This window comes from Trichomycterus rosablanca, chromosome 2 (genome assembly GCF_030014385.1).
Source record: "Trichomycterus rosablanca isolate fTriRos1 chromosome 2, fTriRos1.hap1, whole genome shotgun sequence".
NCBI classification, from domain to species: Eukaryota; Metazoa; Chordata; class Actinopteri; order Siluriformes; family Trichomycteridae; genus Trichomycterus; species Trichomycterus rosablanca.
In genome coordinates, this window is record NC_085989.1 from 6,317,367 (window position 1) to 6,336,405 (window position 19,039).

The 19,039-nt window shown below is 40.0% G+C and overlaps 1 protein-coding gene across 1 annotated transcript; it reads left to right on the forward strand.

Moving 5' to 3' along the window:
* The first annotated feature begins 1,907 nt into the window (after window positions 1–1,907).
* On the forward strand, window positions 1,908–14,907 carry lin28ab (lin-28 homolog Ab). The gene is made up of 4 exons (XM_062989913.1): window positions 1,908–1,917; window positions 3,434–3,609; window positions 9,595–9,773; window positions 14,691–14,907. The coding sequence occupies exons 1-4, from the start codon at window positions 1,908–1,910 to the stop codon at window positions 14,905–14,907; spliced, it is 582 nt and encodes a 193-aa protein (XP_062845983.1).
* The last annotated feature ends 4,132 nt before the right edge of the window (window positions 14,908–19,039 follow it).

Below are 19,039 nucleotides of genomic sequence, written 5' to 3' on the forward strand. Positions count from 1 at the left end.
GAGTCCTTCATTTTATTACTTTAATAATAACTACTAAAAACACTTCAATATATATTTTCCTCAAACTATTTATGTTGCACAACAGCAAGCTCCACTCAAGATATCGTCTTTGAGGTAAGTTTAATTTTATTTGTTCATTTATTTTTTCTTGTTTATACAAATTTGTCCTGATCAGGTTTGGTTGGTCTGGTGCCACCTGAAAACACTGGGCAGAAGCAAGGCTATACACCAGATAGGTGGTCATTCCATTCCACACACCTACCAATTTAGTCAATCACTCACATCCATTTAGTCGATCACTTCGCTTTCTGCATGTTGTGGGTGGAGAAAGGTGGTGAAAGATGGAGTATCCTGTGTAAACCCCATGACCCTGTTACAGTGCTGTCAGTAATTCTTTACAAAAAATGATGTTGTCTCTGTGCTGGTGGTGTGGTTTTCCCCATGCATTAGGTGGACTGACTACTTTAAATTGTGCCTGGATACAAATGAGTGGGTGAGTTATTGAATGCATAAGTGTGTAGCTCTGTGATTAATGGGTGCCCTGTCCAGATAGTATTTATACCTTGTGCCAACAACTGAATGGTTGCTTTTATTTAAATGGAGTGGGCTAAATTAATCATATTGTAGAACTTTAAAAAATAAGTAAAGAAGTGGTTTTCTGTAACTATCTGAACCTCAAAATTACAAACCAATGACAGCTACATTATTGAAATCTTTATTTTGGATTATGTTACTTATATTAATTGCAACATTCTTGTAAAAACTGAAGCCATTTGCTTTGATTTTATAACCGCTGGGCAATAGATCACAACTGGACTGCAAACTGTCTCCATTGGTCCCCAGACCTATACTTATGAGAAGCAATTGGTCCTTACTGGACCAGTGACTACAGCTATTATATAAAATACAAGAGAGTAATTTAATAAAGAGGGTACATGTTTATGTTATCGAAGAATATTTATACTGAAGCTAGAGTCCAAATAAATCCATTTCTTTTTTCTAAAGTACTATCTGTGGCTAAAGGACTATCAGAAGGTTGCTGGTTTAAGCCTCACCACCGTCAATTTACCACTGAGCAGTTTCTCAAGTTGTATTCGGTCACAGTTGGAAGTCGCTTTGTATAAAAGTGTCGGCTAAATAAAATGTTCTATTTTTCCTTTTTTCCAGGAAATGAATGGAATGAAATGATGGCTGGATAGATAGATAGATAGATAGATAGATAGATAGATAGATAGATAGATAGATAGATAGATAGATAGAAAGAAAAAAAGAAAGAAAGAAAAGAAAGGAAAGAAAGAAAGTTCATGAAGAATGATTTATGATGTTGCTTTTTCATGCGTTTTTTTGCTATTTCTTACCTGTGCTAATTAATATGTTGACTTGCCAACACATATAAATGAGGTTAAAACACGTGTATTAATTGTAACACAATTGTAACTACTAATTGTCCAAGCCTGAGCGTCTATCCACACTGGTGGCTCAATGCTCTGTGGGGGGCCGGGGGTTGTTTTAGGTTGTTTAAAGCTGTCCCAGAAGAGGGCGGTGTGCGGGTGTGATATTGGATGGGGGTGTTAAGACAGTGAACTCCCCAAGGCCATGCTAGTTTTGGTAGACTCTGTCTGGCTCTGATTGGTCAGTTCGGCAGAATATGTGACCTATCGCTTCTATAACAGCGGAATGCGCAATTTATCAGCCAGGCGATCGCAATTGAGCATCACGTGGATTTGACCAAAAAGGGTTGGGGGAGGTTTCTGAGGTGTTTAGGGTTAAGACCAGCAATGAAATGGTACCTATGCTTCATGGTCCATCTAAGGAGAATTACCGCCTAAGATTTTTTTTTAATATTAATCTAAAGTTTTATTCTAAATTAAGAGGAGATTAAGGGCATCCTGGATCTACCGTGAAACATGGCTGAAGGTATGAACTACTCTTGGGTTATTTTATGAATGTGGTCTACAGATGCCTCTGTTGGAAGAGGAAATAAAGGGGACTGGGTGGGCTGGGTTTCCTTCATTGTCTTTTAGATTTGGGGGGACCTTTTTACACAAGAGCTACCCATAAGCCCTAACGCTGTTGTGTACTAAATACCCCAAACTTCTTTTGTTTCTTCATGCTGGAATGGAAACTGCTGGAGATTTGGGGAACTCGTGCAGGGAAAGAGTAGTTTCATATTTATCTTCATGAAGGTACTGAGAGCCAAAACAGGAGGAAATTGGAAACCAAATTTTTTGAGGAATAATTGGGATTTAATCCAGCGCGGAAAATGGGCGAAATGGGATCAGTTTATGATCATTATACAGGTGAGCTGATTTAATAAGCGTTTTAATTGTTATAAAATACCTGCACCGAACTAAACTGATTATAATTTAAACATGGGGTAATATTATGTAACAAACTAATTTTAATCGAATCATTAAACATTTAACAATTCATTATTTTTCTGTCCAATTTTATATGATGCACATAGAATTTTTCCTTTTTTATGTTTTTTGTTGATAGATTTAGTTTAGTAGATTACCCACTTGGTTATGGTGTTAGATAATCTAAAAGTTTATCTTTTTAAGTATGTACCCTCAACAAAGGGAAAAGGGATGTACCTTGTTTAACATATTTATATAATGTAAATTCCTGCTCTTTTTCAAAGCTGCAGTTCAAAACCTTTGTAAGTTTGGAATCCTTTCTAATGTTGGTCGTCGATTGTGCTGTGTAGTTTTCAGATTTGCAGTTAAAGAAACTGTTTGTAACTTTAACTCATGGGAAAATATTAGGCATAAAAAAATCAGGTAAATTAGTTAGTTAGTCGATCAATTAGTCAATCTGCAGCCTGGAAGTTGAAATCCTAAAATACTCATTAACAGCCCATAATCACAGGTCTGTATTTGGTGCAAAATGAGACTAGAAAAGGTTATTTTGAGTAAAACCATATTAGGTTCTATGTGTTCACTTCCCACCAGTTACATGATGTGGACAAATCTGTGGAGAACAAAAACTTAATGGAATAAAAGGGTTATGTAAGAAACCATTAATGGTCCCCAGAAAACTTTTAGTCCACATGTAATAGATGAAATTAAATGCATCCAAGGAGTGAATAAGTGTGTATTAATAAACCTTAGAAAAATCACTACGTTTTCCAAGGTACATTGCAGCTGATACTGAAAACTGGTGTCCAGCATTGTTCAATGCTGCTATCAAAACTACGTACTGCAGCTTTAATATACAGTATAGACTAAACACGTAATAAAATGGAAATTTTTATTTTGTGCTCATTCACAACCCCCCTTTTCTACAATTTGCATACATATCGGGTTGTGAACGGCGCATAAAAGCTCCGGCCGACGAGCGCAACGCAAACCAGCGTAAAACCGCATTCCGTGCGCATTTCTGTTCTCCAATTAATCTGCTCCTTTTGCTTTCTTGATTTTCTCCACTTAAGGGGGCTGTGCAAAGACTGAGGAGGAAGAGGCTCAGAGCTCCGAGGAAGATCCGGTCTCGTTCTCCGGTAGCGGCGTGTGCAAGTGGTTCAATGTGCGCATGGGTTTCGGCTTCCTGTCCATGACGAGCAGGGAAGGTGCAGCGCTCGACCCGCCCGTCGATGTCTTCGTCCATCAGGTGAGACAGTGCGGTGGTGTTGACCTACTGAGGCATTGGTAACATAGGTACCCTAAACTTTATATGGGAGTTCTTTTGGGACTCGATTCTATAAGAATTTTACTGAGATGTCCCGAAAGACCTGTGGCGAGTCATCTTATGCTGAATGGGTAGATGTTGCATTCCAGATTAATTTAGGTTTAGTTCATGATCACGCCGTAGTCTAGTGGTTAGAGTACTGGACTAGTAATTAAAAGGTTGCTGGTTCAAGCCTCACCACTGCCAGGTTGCTGCTGTTGGGCCCTTGAGCAAGGCCCTTAACCGTCAATTGCTCAAAATTTGTGTTCAGTCATAACTGTAAGTCGCTTTGGATAAAAGCGTCTGCCAAATGCTGAAAATGTAAATGTAAATTGCTCAGATTGTATACTGTAACTGTACTGTTAGTCGCTTTGGATAAAGGCGTCTGCTAAATGCTGAAAATGTAAATCACATGAAGTAGTGACGTAATAATGCAAAATAATTGTCCTAGTATGTATTAGATCAGGGTTCTTCAACCACCAGACCTTGTACTGGTTATTAGATACCATAAATACTAAAGCTGGAGCCAAGATAAATGCACTGTATGACATACATACACGTAATCTTCCAACTTTGGGGCATCAGTGTAAGTAAAACCCATTCCTATTCCAGCATGACTCTGGCTGACAAAGTAAGATCCATAAAGATAAATTGGTAATTTTAGTGAAGATGAACTGTAAGGGCCTGCATAGAGCCCCAAACCCCAACTCCAGTGTTGGATGAATTAAAACATTGCTTATGTTGCCAGGCTTTCTCATCCAAAAGTTGTTCTAAAACTCATAAATGCTTTTTTTTGACTGAAAAATATGCATTTCCACAGACACACTTTAAAATCTTACAGAAAGCTTACCAAGAGACTGTTATAGCTGCAGGGAGGATGGCAACTCTTTAATATTGCTTACAGTTTTGAAATGGGGTGTTCACATCATATTTAATTTACTTGTTTTTTTGTAAAAAAAAAGGCTTTAAATTGATGACTTTTATTTAGGTGTTCAAGAAAATAGACAGGCTTTAAGTTAAATCTCAGTTGTGGTTTCTTTATTGATGCTGTACTTGTGGTCTCCGATGGCTGGGCAAGGCACATTCTTGAGAGATGGATGATTCACAGATAGCAGTGTGCAACTCTTTGTACACTTTATGTCTCTCTTTAGGACTCTTGTTACAGTGGGTGAAATACAGTAGACGTCGACGTTGTCTTTGTCAGAGGGAATGTGGAATGGTGACAGAGAAGATTACAATCAGAGAACTGGACACTAGATTGGGGTAGCACTGTCGCCTTACAGCAAGAAGGTCCTGGGTTCAATCCCCAGGTGGGACGGTCCAGGTCCTTTCTGTGTGGAGTTTGCATGTTCTCCCCGTGTTTGCGTGGGTTTACTCCGGGTGCTCCGGTTTTCCTCCCACAATCCAAAGACATGCAAGTGAGGTGAATTGGAGATACTAATTTGTCCAAGACTATGTTAGATATAACCTTGTGTGAATTAATGAACCTTGTGTAATGTGTAACTACTGTTCCTGTCATGAATGTAAACAAAGTGTAAAACATGATGTTAAAATCCTAATAAACAAACTAGATTGGGAGAAAAAGCAGAAATGCATAAATAGATAGTTAAAAGTAGGTTTAGACCACCAAGCCACTAGTGAAAGCCATGGGAAAGTGCTTCAGTATGCCTTGTTATAGATGCTAAAGGAGGGAACACAATTCTTATGAAAGACATTCCCACAGTTAACGTTTTGTCCAACACATTGGTCCAGTATTTTTCTTACACTCAGAAGAAAACAAAACTCAGAAACAAAGATGATTAAAAGGTTCCTTACAGTGACATCATCGAAGGATCATGTTTTGGTTTTATGTTTGGTTCCAGGAAAAGGTTCCAGAAAAGTTCACCTTTATACCTGCTCATTTATGTAGTTATCTAATCAGCCAGTCACATGACCTGAGTGACTTCGTCAGGTGAGCTGATTTCAGTATGTGAGAAACCAGTGATCTCAGAATTCCACAAGATATCCAGTGAACAGCGGGTCTGCAGGCGGGTATTCTTGATTGTAGGACAGGTGAGCTTAGAATAGCCAGACTGGTTTGAGCTGACAGGAATTTATAGCTAAAATAACCAACAAATTGAACAAAAACTTTCCTAATAACTTGTTCTTGACAACAAACTTCACTTTAACTTCAGCTTGCCCATTTCAGGGCTGGAGCCCTTTTCCTGCATGGCAGGCTCTAAGCCCAAGATGATGTAAGGCTTGCTTGATTGTTGACAGTCACAAATTTAACTCCCAATTGTGGCTAAATACAATGCAATACTAATATTTTTGCTTAGGGGCTCAACAGAGGGGCTCAAACCTGCAACCTTCTGATTAGTCCAGTACATTAACCAGTGACCTTCCACTGCCCAGGCACAGAGATGCAGCTTTTCTAATTAAAGGCAGAGGTGTTAGTCAAGTGGTAGTTTTTCCATCCCATGTAAGACACTTATTTTATTTCAGTAAGAGTTGACAATTAGGGTTTTCCTTCAGACTTGGTGAGAAGACTACTGTTCCATGTACTTACCAGTTATAGTTGTTTGTACAGACGAACTTAACACCTAGGGACTGTAAAAAGGCCGTATCTTTGAGTGGGCTATATTCATGTAAAAGAGACACAGCCCATTTAAATGCCCTGCCACATTGCTGCTGCTATTTTACATATGCTGGATGTCGACTGAGTCTTTGTCTTTAATCAGTGTAAATCTGCATATTCGGTGAGGACCCTTGAGTGCTTTTCAAGTCTGTTCTACTGATTGCTCAGCAGTTTAACACCTTGGACCTTAACTCAGACAATATTAAGAAGATTAGATGTGCATCATGGCATCTTCAGTACCTTCAGTAGCTTTTACAATATTGCAGCTTGTTTTTGAGCATCTCAAGGCCAGATTCGAGATGGGCTTGCTGGACAGTTATCAATCATACTCAGTGTAGGGTCTTGCTAGAGGACCTGCTTGTTTTGGAAGACAATGCCTGCCATTGTTAGCACAGAGAGAGGAAATCCTGCTGGCTGTGATGTTACTCAGCGACAAATGAGTGAATGAAGAGAGTGTGTTTAGGTTCGGGATGAGGAGGCGATATTAAGTAATTCAAAAAGGGTGAAAGAAGCAACAAAGCCTGTACTATAGTCTTGGGGGAAATATAAAGAAAAAAGATGGAAAAGACCGAAGGACTATTAGGAAGGGAGAGGATAGAGGGGAAATTGTGAATTCTTGTTAGCTGGACTCATTCATAAAAAGTCCTTCATGGGGGGGGGGGGGTAAAAGGTCAGAGGATGAAGGGATGGAGGGATAGTAGCGGGAAACCTTGGTGGGGGGTTGGAAAAGAAGAATGCGGAGCTTGTCGTGCAATCAGGATTGAATTCCTTTCCCACTGCCCTCACTTCAAAAGACCTCTCACTTCACCCCCTCCTCCTCGTGAGAGAGGTGTCCGGGTTAAGCCTGACGACAGGCAGTGGCCATAAAATGGCCCATCACTGGCTTTTCACCTTCCACAAGGACACATAACGCTAACAAATTAACAACAGGCATGTTAGTGGAGGCAGAAAATACAGCTGCAGGGCACAATTGTTTGCTTGAATGAAAAATGTGAATAATTTTGATGTTAGTAATTGATGGTACAGTCGTCTACATTGCTTGATTACTATAGGTATATGCAGTGGCCTGAATTCCTAACCTTTATTCCCAATAACACTGAAGTCACTACTACTAATTATCAAACAAAACTAGTGGCGATGGCACAGTGGGAAGCGTAGTCACCTCACAGCAGGGTCCTTTCTATGTGGAATTTGCATGTTCTCCTTGTGTATGTGTGGGTTTTCTCTGGGTGGTCGGGATTCCTCCTACAAGTCCAAGGACATGCAGTCAGACCAAGTGGAGCTACTAAAAATTGCCCTAAATTTAAGTGTGTTGTGAATGTGTGTCTGGGTGCCCTGTAATGGACTGGTGACCTGTTCGGGGTGTTTCCTGTGTTCCGTATAATGAATCAGACCCACCGTGACCCTGAGCAGGATTTGAGGTTCATGAAAACAGGGTTTGATGAGTTTGGTGTGGAGGACCTTTATTACCCTGGACAGACCCTTGAGGATCTGAAACCATTTAGTGAAAAAAATCAAGAGGGCAGCAAACACTTTTCCATTTCACTATTATGTCCAGAAGTACCATGATGGCTTTTTCTTCACAAGAACTTAAGCATGGAAGGACAAAAGGTAATGATGCTTATTTGCAAGGTTCTAGGGTCAGTTTGTCTTGCAATGAGTAAGAGACTGGGTGTTTGTTTTTAAGGTAGACCTCTCAGTCCTTCTCCTCACATGCCCTGTAGAGCAACCATCTCAGGAATGCACACTTCCCCCTCTTTTTCACCTCCAATATCCTCTTGCCATTGATGGTCAGGGTGGGATCTTACCAGATGGAGTCATTTTGTAGGGTCTGATGTTCTCTGGCTGCAAGAGAATGCAAAAGCAGAAACCAGTAGGCAATATTTTAACTATACTAATATTTTTGTAGACCAAAGATACTTGACCCATCTACTCCCAAGGCCAGGATTTATATCATGCTACCAAATCAAACTGTATGGTCAAAACTGGAAAAGTGGTTAGGGTTAGCCCCTGTTTTTTTTAAAAGAGTGTCGCAGTGCACCCTAGGTAGTACTGTTTATGAGTGCCATTTTTGCTATATAGACATATTTTTTCTACTCATACAAATTAAGTCAATAAAGCTTCTCTCAGCTGACATCTGACCCAGTGCACTAAAATCTAACTGGCCCATGTGCTCATAATTTACTTACTCCATGCAGCTGCATTAATTGACCAAAATTAAATTAATTGACATATCAATTGACAGTCAGCTCAGCCGTGTGAGCCATGCAAGATTTCATGACATATTTTCAGACTAATAATAAGAAAGGTAAAAGAGAAGCCAGCAGTCACTTGTTACAAGATGACCTGAAACAGCAGAAACAGTGGTGAGACAGTAAGCAATCAGAATTAAACTGCTCCTTAGTCACCTACATTCAACTTCTTCGTTTTTTTTAATGGTGCATTATCATGGTAAAAGAAGTCATTTTAATTTCATCAGCTGCTAAATCATTGTCTGGGTCGTGACAGGGTCCAGGAAACACTGGATGCAAGGCGGGAATACCTTTGATAGGGTGCCAATCCATTAATGTGACCCCAAGTCTGTGTAGATACGTGGCCAGATGATAGCACAGCTAAGATTCTTACCCAGATCTCTGGAGTGGAAAGCTAGTGTGATAGACTGCTGTGTCACTCAGGTGAATGGAAGTAGCTTTTATAACGTGGTAAATTACGGTCATAAAGGGCTGCTTATGGTCAGCAACAATTCTCAGATATTTGATTTTGAGGGGCCAAATCTGTGCAAAGAAACCATTTCTTACACCATTAGTCCACCACTACTACCAGCATGAACTACAAGACAGGCTGTGTCCAGATCAGACAACATTTTTATTTTTAATGCTCAGGTTCCATAGTTTTAAATTCCTAAATTTCTCATCTGCCACAAGGTTTAATATTACGTTTCACTTATCGTAGCCACTTATTTGACCTTAACAAGGGAAGTTTTGCCTGCAAAACTTCCACTCACTGGATGTTTTTGTTTTTCATATTATTCTGTGTGTCTGGAGACTCCTGTGTATGCAAAACTCAGTAAACCAGCAGCTTTTTAATTTTTTTTAAATATAATTTAACCAGCCAGCGTGGCTCAGACAACAGTGCTACAGTTCTAATGTATGATGTAAACATTACCTGAATTATTTTATGTGCTGTTCTGCTGTCACATGACGGGCAGGTATACTGGTGTACCTAATAACATGTGTATTTATCTGGCTATATCATTTGATGCATGTTCTGATTTTACTACATGAGCTTACTGTGTGTTAACTGCCCAACAGAGCAAACTTTACATGGAGGGATTCCGAAGTTTAAAAGAGGGGGAACCAGTCGAGTTCAGCTTTAAGAAGTCATCAAAGGGCCTGGAGTCTCTGCGAGTAACGGGTCCTGGTGGAGCGCCATGCACGGGCAGTGAGAAAAGACCCAAAGGTGCACAGAAACGCCGCTCTAAAGGCGACCGGTGAGTAACCGTGGCTGGTTCTTTCGTTTTCCTGTGTAGTTTAATAGGGTTGGTATTGATTATTATGGTATGTAATTATAAATACAGAAACTTTGATGCAGTGTATTAGCAGAATGAGTTGCAACCAGTCGCCATCAGCTACACTGAAAAGACTTTTGTGTTTAGGACAAGCCTTAGCCATTTTGGTCAATTGCTTTTATCAAATTACAGGCCCGTGAAATTAAGTCTGTTGGATACCCTTTGGGGGATTTAGAGATTTGGAATTGACGCAGGCTAAAACACCTGAGCTCAATCATGTTCCGATAATTTTGCTCACATAGCGTATCGCTGATTCTTTTAAAGATCTGATGGTTACAGGTTGCAAATAAATACACATTTAAATATTATTCTGTAGTGTCTGGTATGTCATCACTCAGTAATACAGATGACATACAAGCCCAAAAGATTTGTACTGAAGCAGACTCAGTGGCTTTGCATTGTTTTGTGCTAGTAACTTAATAATGCAACTTCAAATAATAGTTACATATTGCACATTTAATAAACTACCAGATAAACAAATGCACACTGGAACTGAACATCGACATGTTATGGTAACCAGTAGCAGAAAAGAGGGTGAGCAACCTGAAATTCTGTTCACTGTTGGAAAACAAGCGTTGTCTTAGGTGTGAGCAAAAGTAGCGAATAATGGAACCCATCCCCCATTGTCGTGACTGACCTGGATCAATAGGTTGTTTAAAATCCTAGGAGCTCAGCTCGACCCGTAGATAAGGTACACCATCCACCCCCAGTTCATGCTGCAGTGGGGCTGGTGTTCAGTTTGTGATTCAGGCAGCAGGATTGAGTCGGTTGACACCTTCTTAGCCTAAAATGTGCTTTTGTTGTTTTGATCTTGCTCTGAATAACATTACCACTGACCACTGATGCTACAAGAGCAGACAATCAGGAGGCTTGAAGAGAATCTATATCATGCATCCACATATCATGAGTCCACATCATTTGTTTGAGTATTTGATAATTTTATCACATTTAAATATGAATATCTGAAAATATTAGGACATTGATCCAAAACATGGTATACTGATCAAAGAATCAAGCTTTTGGAATGGCCACCTTAGTCCATCTAGAAGCCTGTAGGTTTTGAAGAGATTCTGCATTGATAAGGTCTGTCAGACTACTTGCTTTGGACTTTCAAATCTTATCATATGGCCAAAAGTATGTAGATACCTCAACAGAAGCCTGCGAGACGTCTCATTCCAAAACCATGGGGATTGCTGTAGTAATGGGATCCGTTTTTCTGGAAAAGATTTCCACATTTTGGGATGCATCTATGAGGATTTGTGCATATAGAGTCAGAAAAGCAATAGTAAGGTCAGACACATGGCTCACAATCAGTGTTCCAATTCATCCCAAAGGTATTCATTCAGGCTGAGGTCAGGTTTGTAGGCCATTGAAGGTTCTCAAGACCAAAATCACCAGTCATGCCTTTGTTTGTTGACCTTGATTTGTGCACAGTTGCACAGTCATGCTGGGAAAGGAAAGGACCTTCACCAAACTGTTACCACAAAGATAGAAGATATTGTTTTTAGCAATGAATGTGGCTCGAACATCTAAATTAATTCCTAAGAAGGATGTCCACATGCTTTTGGTCAGGTGTACATTTCATACTTCATTCCAGAGAATTGTCTGCATAGCGTGTCACGTGTTACCCACTTCCTACTGGAATGCATGTTTGATAAGTGCCATTATATCTACTATGCTGTGTGTACCTTCTCCCGCTGAGAGTTATTGACACAGTCATTGCGAGAGTGGGCACACATCGAAGATCAGATCCTGTCTATTTAATTAATAACAGATGTAGATGCCTTCAAAAGGTCATGGGTGACAGTTCCCATGGCAACCTTGGGCTGCGATGCCAGTGATCCGGATGGGGGTTGGGTGATAGAGATCAGGGGTTAGAGGTGAAAGGCCACACCACTGTTTTACAACAAAGAGCCAAAGAGATGCCCGTTCCCTCCTCTGCATCCAACCGCCTGTCCACCGCAAGCCGATCAATAGCTGGTGTGTGTGTGGGGGCTGGGACCTGGAGAACCAAAGTGAAAGGATCAGAAATTAAAAGCAATATATTAGATATGGCCAAAAGTATGTGGGCACCTTATTGTGTGCTTCCATTATATAGAGTTAACTCCATCTTTTTGCAGCTATAACAGCCAAGTGTACGCTTTATCCTGGTCAGGGTCACAGCAGGTCCACTTCCATTAGGAAACACTGGATGCAAGGCTGTAACACCCTGGACAGAGCACCAATCCATCGCATTACTTTGGCCGACCTTCACATATGTAGCCAATCGTGTGTCTCAGGCACTGCCTGAGAATAACCAGCCTCCTACCCCCCAGAATCTAGCTCCCCACCACATATACTTTCCTTTAATGTTGTTAATATTTCCATTACATGTACATATTCAGATTTTAGCAGATGCCATTATCCAATGCAACTTATATAGGTGCTTATATTGCTTTGCTCTGGTGCAAGAGTCTAGGAACACACATCTGCTGGAATCCCGTTTGAACACTGACACAGGTAGAGCAGAATGTTTGTGTGAACACCAGTAAATATAAGGTTACTTAGGAATGAGGTAGGTCTTTAGTCATCTTTTGAAGACAGCGAGAGACTCAGATGTTCAAACGTAGTGGAAGTGCATTCTACCACCTTGGTGCTAGTACAGAGAGAGCCTTGACTTGTCTTTCTAGAGTTCTAATGGGTAGAACAAGACAAGCCAGTCTTGTGGCTTAAAGGGTACTTGTACTTAAAGGGTACAGGTTGTGGCTGGTCCATTTTTGGCTTTGTAGGTAAGCAACATTGTTTAAAATGGAATTAATGCAGCTACAGGAGACCGGTGCAGAGAGCGCAGCAGTGGGGTGATGTGGCAGTGTTTGGGCTGATTGAAGACTGTATTTTGTATCGGTTGCAGATGTCTCACGGTGGATATGAGAAGATCTGACAGGAGGACGTTAAAGCAGTCCAGCTTTGAAATGACGAGAGATTAGATAATAATCGGAATGGTTTTTATAGAGATTAAAAGTTGAATCTTTATGATGTGGTATAGTAGAATCATGTTTATCAGGTCAGGTTAGCAACACAAGCTGAGAAGAATAGTGATAGCTGGCACTGTGGTACTGGCACATCATAATATAAAGTGTGCTGGTTTAATCCTCACATCTGCCAGTTTGCCAATGTTGGGCCCTTGAAAAAGGTCTTTAACCCTCAATATTTTAGACAGTGTATGGTCACATACAGGGGTTGGACAATGAAACTGAAACACCTGGTTTTAGACCACAATAATTTATTAGTATGGTGTAGGGCCTCCTTTTGCGGCCAATACAGCGTCAATTCGTCTTGGAAATGACATATACAAGTCCTGCACAGTGGTCAGAGGGATTTTAAGCCATTCTTCTTGCAGGATAGTGGCCAGGTCACTACGTGATGCTGGTGGAGGAAAACGTTTCCTGACTCGCTTCTCCAAAACACCCCAAAGTGGCTCAATAATATTTAGATCTGGTGACTGTGCAGGCCATGGGAGATGTTCAACTTCACTTTCATGTTCATCAAACCAATCTTTCACCAGTCTTGCTGTGTGTATTGGTGCACTGTCATCCTGATACACGGCACCGCCTTCAGGATACAATGTTTGAACCATTGGATGCACATGGTCCTCCAGAATGGTTCGGTAGTCCTTGGCAGTGACGCGTCCATCTAGCACAAGTATTGGGCCAAGGGAATGCCATGATATGGCAGCCCAAACCATCACTGATCCACCCCCATGCTTCACTCTGGGCATGCAACAGTCTGGGTGGTACGCTTCTTTGGGGCTTCTCCACACCGTAACTCTCCCGGATGTGGGGAAAACAGTAAAGGTGGACTCATCAGAGAACAATACATGTTTCACATTGTCCACAGCCCAAGATTTGCGCTCCTTGCACCATTGAAACCGACGTTTGGCATTGGCACGAGTGACCAAAGGTTTGGCTATAGCAGCCCGGCCGTGTATATTGACCCTGTGGAGCTCCCGACGGACAGTTCTGGTGGAAACAGGAGAGTTGAGGTGCACATTTAATTCTGCCGTGATTTGGGCAGCCGTGGTTTTATGTTTTTTTGGATACAATACGGGTTAGCACCCGAACATCCCTTTCAGACAGCTTCCTCTTGCGTCCACAGTTAATCCTGTTGGATGTGGTTTGTCCTTCTTGGTGGTATGCTGACATTACCCTGGATACCGTGGCTCTTGATACATCACAAAGACTTGCTGTCTTGGTCACAGATGCGCCAGCAAGACGTGCACCAACAATTTGTCCTCTTTTGAACTCTGGTATGTCACCCATAATGTTGTGTGCATTGCAATATTTTGAGCAAAACTGTGCTCTTACCCTGCTAATTGAACCTTCACACTCTGCTCTTACTGGTGCAATGTGCAATTAATGAAGATTGGCCACCAGACTGGTCCAATTTAGCCATGAAACCTCCCACACTAAAATGACAGGTGTTTCAGTTTATGTAAGCTGCTTTGGATAAAAGTGTCTGGAGGACACCAGGGTTTTGTACATTTTCAGATAGCTTGATGTGGAAGTGATTAAAAGAGATAGGTACATGGTTTATCCTGATGTTTTGGCAATACTATATACAGTCAGCCTAAAAGCTTGTGGCTAGGAATTCCTAATACTCGATTCCAATGTTGTGTGGTCACAAATGCCAAACTGTATCGCCCTCCAGTGGCAGTATGACTAATGACAGACTCAAAATTGATTGTACCTAATTCAAAGTATCTGTCTTACTAGTTTCAAAAATGCATAATTTGCATAAATGTATTAAAACATTGTAATTGATGTTGAAATATATATCAATTTAACATTTTTATCATTCTAGGTGTTATAACTGCGGCGGTCCAGACCATCACGCCAAGGAATGCCAGCTTCCCCCTCAGCCCAAGAAGTGCCATTTCTGCCAAAGCATGTCCCACATGGTAGCCAACTGTCCAATCAAGGCACAGCAGGCTTCGCCGGGATCTCAGGAAACGCAGGCCTCAACGGCAGGAGAAGAAGTGCTTAGCCACATCACCTCACCTCCAGAGAGCTCTGATTGAATGGTGCACAGTGAAACAGGATGGCGATCAGGGAAAACACAAGCGCCATGCTGCTTTCAGACCTACCTCAGGTTTCTCATTTGCCAACAGCATTAATGAATGTCGTCTCTCATTGGCGTGGCGTTGGAGTGGAAGATGAGAGATTTTCTTTGGTTTACTAAGCTTACATACCTTTGCGGTGTGGTTGGATATTTTTGTCTATGTTGCAACTGATTGGCCACTTAAAGTTTCATTTTTGTTGGTAATTGCTATTTGCAGTTCTACATTTAGGGGAAGCGTTTGGTTTGAAGGCTGTTTAATGTTAGAGCTTTAATAAAATTCTATATTATTTTCTTCAAACCATCAATAAGACACCAGCTAAAGAAAATGTATCAATGACATTACTGACTAGATCAAAAGCAGATAAACTCGACTGTTTTTTAGACTGCATGTCTAATCTAATAATCAATTGTCAACCTTCTGTAATGTAGTTTATGCCTCTTAAACTACAGGTTAGGTTATTCACATTATATGACTAAAAGTAAAAAAAAAAACAATTATCCCAATGATTGTTTAGGTGTTTTATACATTACTAATACTAAGGTATATAAAATCATATTGATGGAATAAATCATACAATTTCGGAACATGGTTTGACTAGTTTGCTCTGGAACAACTGTACAGAGCCCTGACCTTAACTTTTTTGAACAACTTTGGGATAGATTGGAATACATTCCCCACAGACACACTTCTACATCTTGTAAAGTGTTTTCCTAGAAGAAAATTCTGACATTAAACAGCCTTTAATGTGTCTGTTCCCCTTTAAATATTGTTTTTTTTTTGCCATAGCTAGCTAAGTGTCTTAGATTTGTACTGAAACAATCAAAAAACAATGATTTTTACAAATTGCAATAAGCCTGGAGGTAAATCATGCAGTGAAGTTTTCTTTTTTAACGTCCAGCCAAAGAGCTCATTTATCACTTTTGACTGTTACAGGTTAGCAGGTTGCGGTTTGACGTAGACCTGTTACATGTTCTATCAGGAAAATTAAGGCTAATGTATCTGATTGCACTGTCTCTAGTCATTTCCGTTATAAAACATAGTTGGGAACTATTTAATGTTAGCTCATTAGATTAGATATTAGTCTGATATTAGTGTTTGTATTATACAGTCCCCTTGTTCCAGCAAATCAGGACAGTTAAAAAAAACTGCCCAAGTGGGTATTCATTATATTAATTATGCTAACATACACTTCATGGACCAAAGTGTGTGGACACCCCTCCTAATTATGTAGTAATGGTTTGAGAACCTCAGCGGTTAAGATACTGGACCAGTAATCGTAAGGTTGCTCAATTGGAAGGTCCCATCACTTCTGTGTTGCCACTATCGGGGGCCCTCAACCCTCAGTTGCTTGGATTGTGTTTAGCTGTCTGCTAAATTCCTAAAATCTAACAGTAATCTCCAGTGGCCTGCACAGAACCATGACCTTATCCACAATTAATACATTTAGGATAAATTGGATCATAATTTGGGAGCCAGGCCTTTACAGTTAACATATTGACCTCACAAATTTAGTTTTTCTTGACTGAATGTGCACAAATTCGCACAGACACAGATCTTGTGAAAAACCTTCCCAACTTCCTATTAATCCCCTCAGTTTTGGGTGTGGTTAGGTGTCCTCATCATCTTGGCCATATGGCATATATGACAACTGTTTAGAGATAGTTTTGAAGAGTTTTTATGTTTATTTTTTTAGTTATAAAGTGAATAGCAAGTTTTTTCAGAGCTGACTCCACATTTCTAGGAGACCCTGGTGAACTTGACCTTCTTCTAATATAAATGATTGTAATCTTTGTAAACCATTATTATTTATTTGTAGCCCAAGTTCACACAAGGATTGTTGTTGACTTTGAGGCTCTTAATCACAGTTATTGTCTAGGCTAGTAAATGATTGGTATTCTTTGGCAATATTTGCTGTAGGTGTATGATAAGAACCTTCTTTATATTTAATCTATGCCAAATGTGAAGCAATTTAAGGGCTGTACTAACCATATGTAATGGGCACTCTTAGTTACCTGAAGTCAATACTTCTTGCGACTCCATCTGCATGTCAGGGTATGGGTTTTGACCCCAGTGTTGAGAACCACTGGTTTAGACCATCATAGTGTGGTGACTATATTCAGGGTTTTAAGAGATCCTTGGTTGCTCCTGTCTCAGGGAAAGTCACAAATATGAGCTCAGTGGAAATAAAGGAACCGACTGACATGTCAAGTTTTGCTAGTTTGGTAGAAAAGATGTAGTACTTGCCCTAAGCTAAATCAAGATTGTACATGTTTATGTAAACAGCATTAAGGATTTAAGTTTGAAAATCACTTTGATGTTACTGATTAGCAATGATTTAATACCTTGTCATTTTTTCATTTGTACAAGGTGCAGCATTAGTGCTGCTGAAAGGTGGATAAATCCTTAAACTCTGATCTGTGTTTAATCAGTAAATATAAGGTTATGCAACTACATGGATGAGTGACAAATTAAAGGAAAACAGACAACCTGATTAAGAAAGGTGTTGGGCCTTTACAAGGCACCAGAACAACTTTAATGAGCGATAAATAATGAGAGATAACTTTCTTAAACTAAAGGCACTGTAGACTATGGAGAGTGCTTTTTTAAAACTGTGGACCAAAATTCCATCCTACTGATCATTTTTCTGATCTATCAGAATATTTTGTTTGATATTTGTATAGGGGGCATGTGGGCTCAAATTATGCAGGCAAAATACCTGTCACTGTAGGGTTTGAGCATTTAGATCCTTACAATTCTTCTGGTGTATGCCATGTTCATTTCTGAACAAAATGTAACACTGTTTAATTAACAGCCAGTTGAGCAGTTTATTTGACTGAAGCTCCTGCCATATGTGGCATAATAATTAACCCTTGGATCTTGGATCTTTTTCATTTCTATGTAACATGGTAGAATGTTAGTTGTAAGTAATCGAACACCCTTTCTAATCAGTTCAGTTGTTTGAGCCACACTCAATACTACCATTACCATTATTCTTACCCGTTTGAGCATAAATGTGCCCCTGTGCACAAAGGTTGACAAGTGTGGTACGAAGGAACTGAAGTGGGCTTTCCAGAACCCTTACCTAGACCCAATTAAACACCTTTGGATGGAAGCAGAATGTTTGTTATTAGAACTTCTCATCAAATATCTGTCCCTGACCTTTCAAACACTCTTTTAAATGAATAAGCATACATTTTAAGTGAGATAACTTTTGTGAAAAGCCGCAAACAGGGAGAGGATGGAGGCGAACCATATCAATACCCATGGTTTTGGAATAGGATGTTGAACAAAGTCATTTATTCAGGTTTTCTTTAAATTTGTCTCCTTTCTGTAGGTGCAAACCACACAAAATTATATCTATAGAGACGACCTACAGTTACTTTAAAGCTACTTCCAAATCAATCAGTTTGGACAGCCCAGACCTGCTATATTCTTCTATATTGTTCATGTATATTTGCCTCATAATAATATAATTGTTTTATTCTCTATTTGCATGCTAGTTGGTGTTAGAGTAGAGTAGAGCCATGTAGACATAGCGACTCCTCATGCTTGTCGGTCTGAGAGAGCTGATGATTATTGTCTTGCCAATAAGACACTTTTCTAACTGACCATCTGCTGTGACTACTGCTATTTTATTATCATTTTTCTGTAATTGGTATCGGGGTTTTCTTTCTTTTTTCTTTCTCTTTTTATTGAACGTGACAAGGCATGTACCTTGTTCAGAATCTATACAAGTCTACCTCAGGATGTTGAAATGTAAGTGGGCACTGACGGAGTGCAGTGTCCATCAAAATGTGTATTGTAAAAGGTGTGTGTGTGTGTGTATGTGTGTGTGTGTGTGTGCGTTTTATTTTTAGTGGTAAAATTATTTGAAGTTGAATAGCCATGTTAGTCCATGTTGATCATAAAAGGTTCTCACGTGATAATAGTGTTTAGAGCCAAAGTTAAATGCTGTTAAAGTTCACTTTGCTATTAAAATACACTATGAGTGATTTATGAAAGTAAACACCTTGATCAGTACTTTTTCTTCCAGGGGAGACAACCGCCAATACACCACACATAGACTAAGGCTTTGGTCACACCAGAAACC

Coding starts and splice junctions, on each gene's coding strand:
- lin28ab (XM_062989913.1), top strand. Junction 3,610..9,594: donor TCGATGTCTTCGTCCATCAG/GTGAGACAGTGC, acceptor ACTGCCCAACAG/AGCAAACTTTACATGGAGGG. Junction 9,774..14,690: donor CGCCGCTCTAAAGGCGACCG/GTGAGTAACCGT, acceptor TTATCATTCTAG/GTGTTATAACTGCGGCGGTC.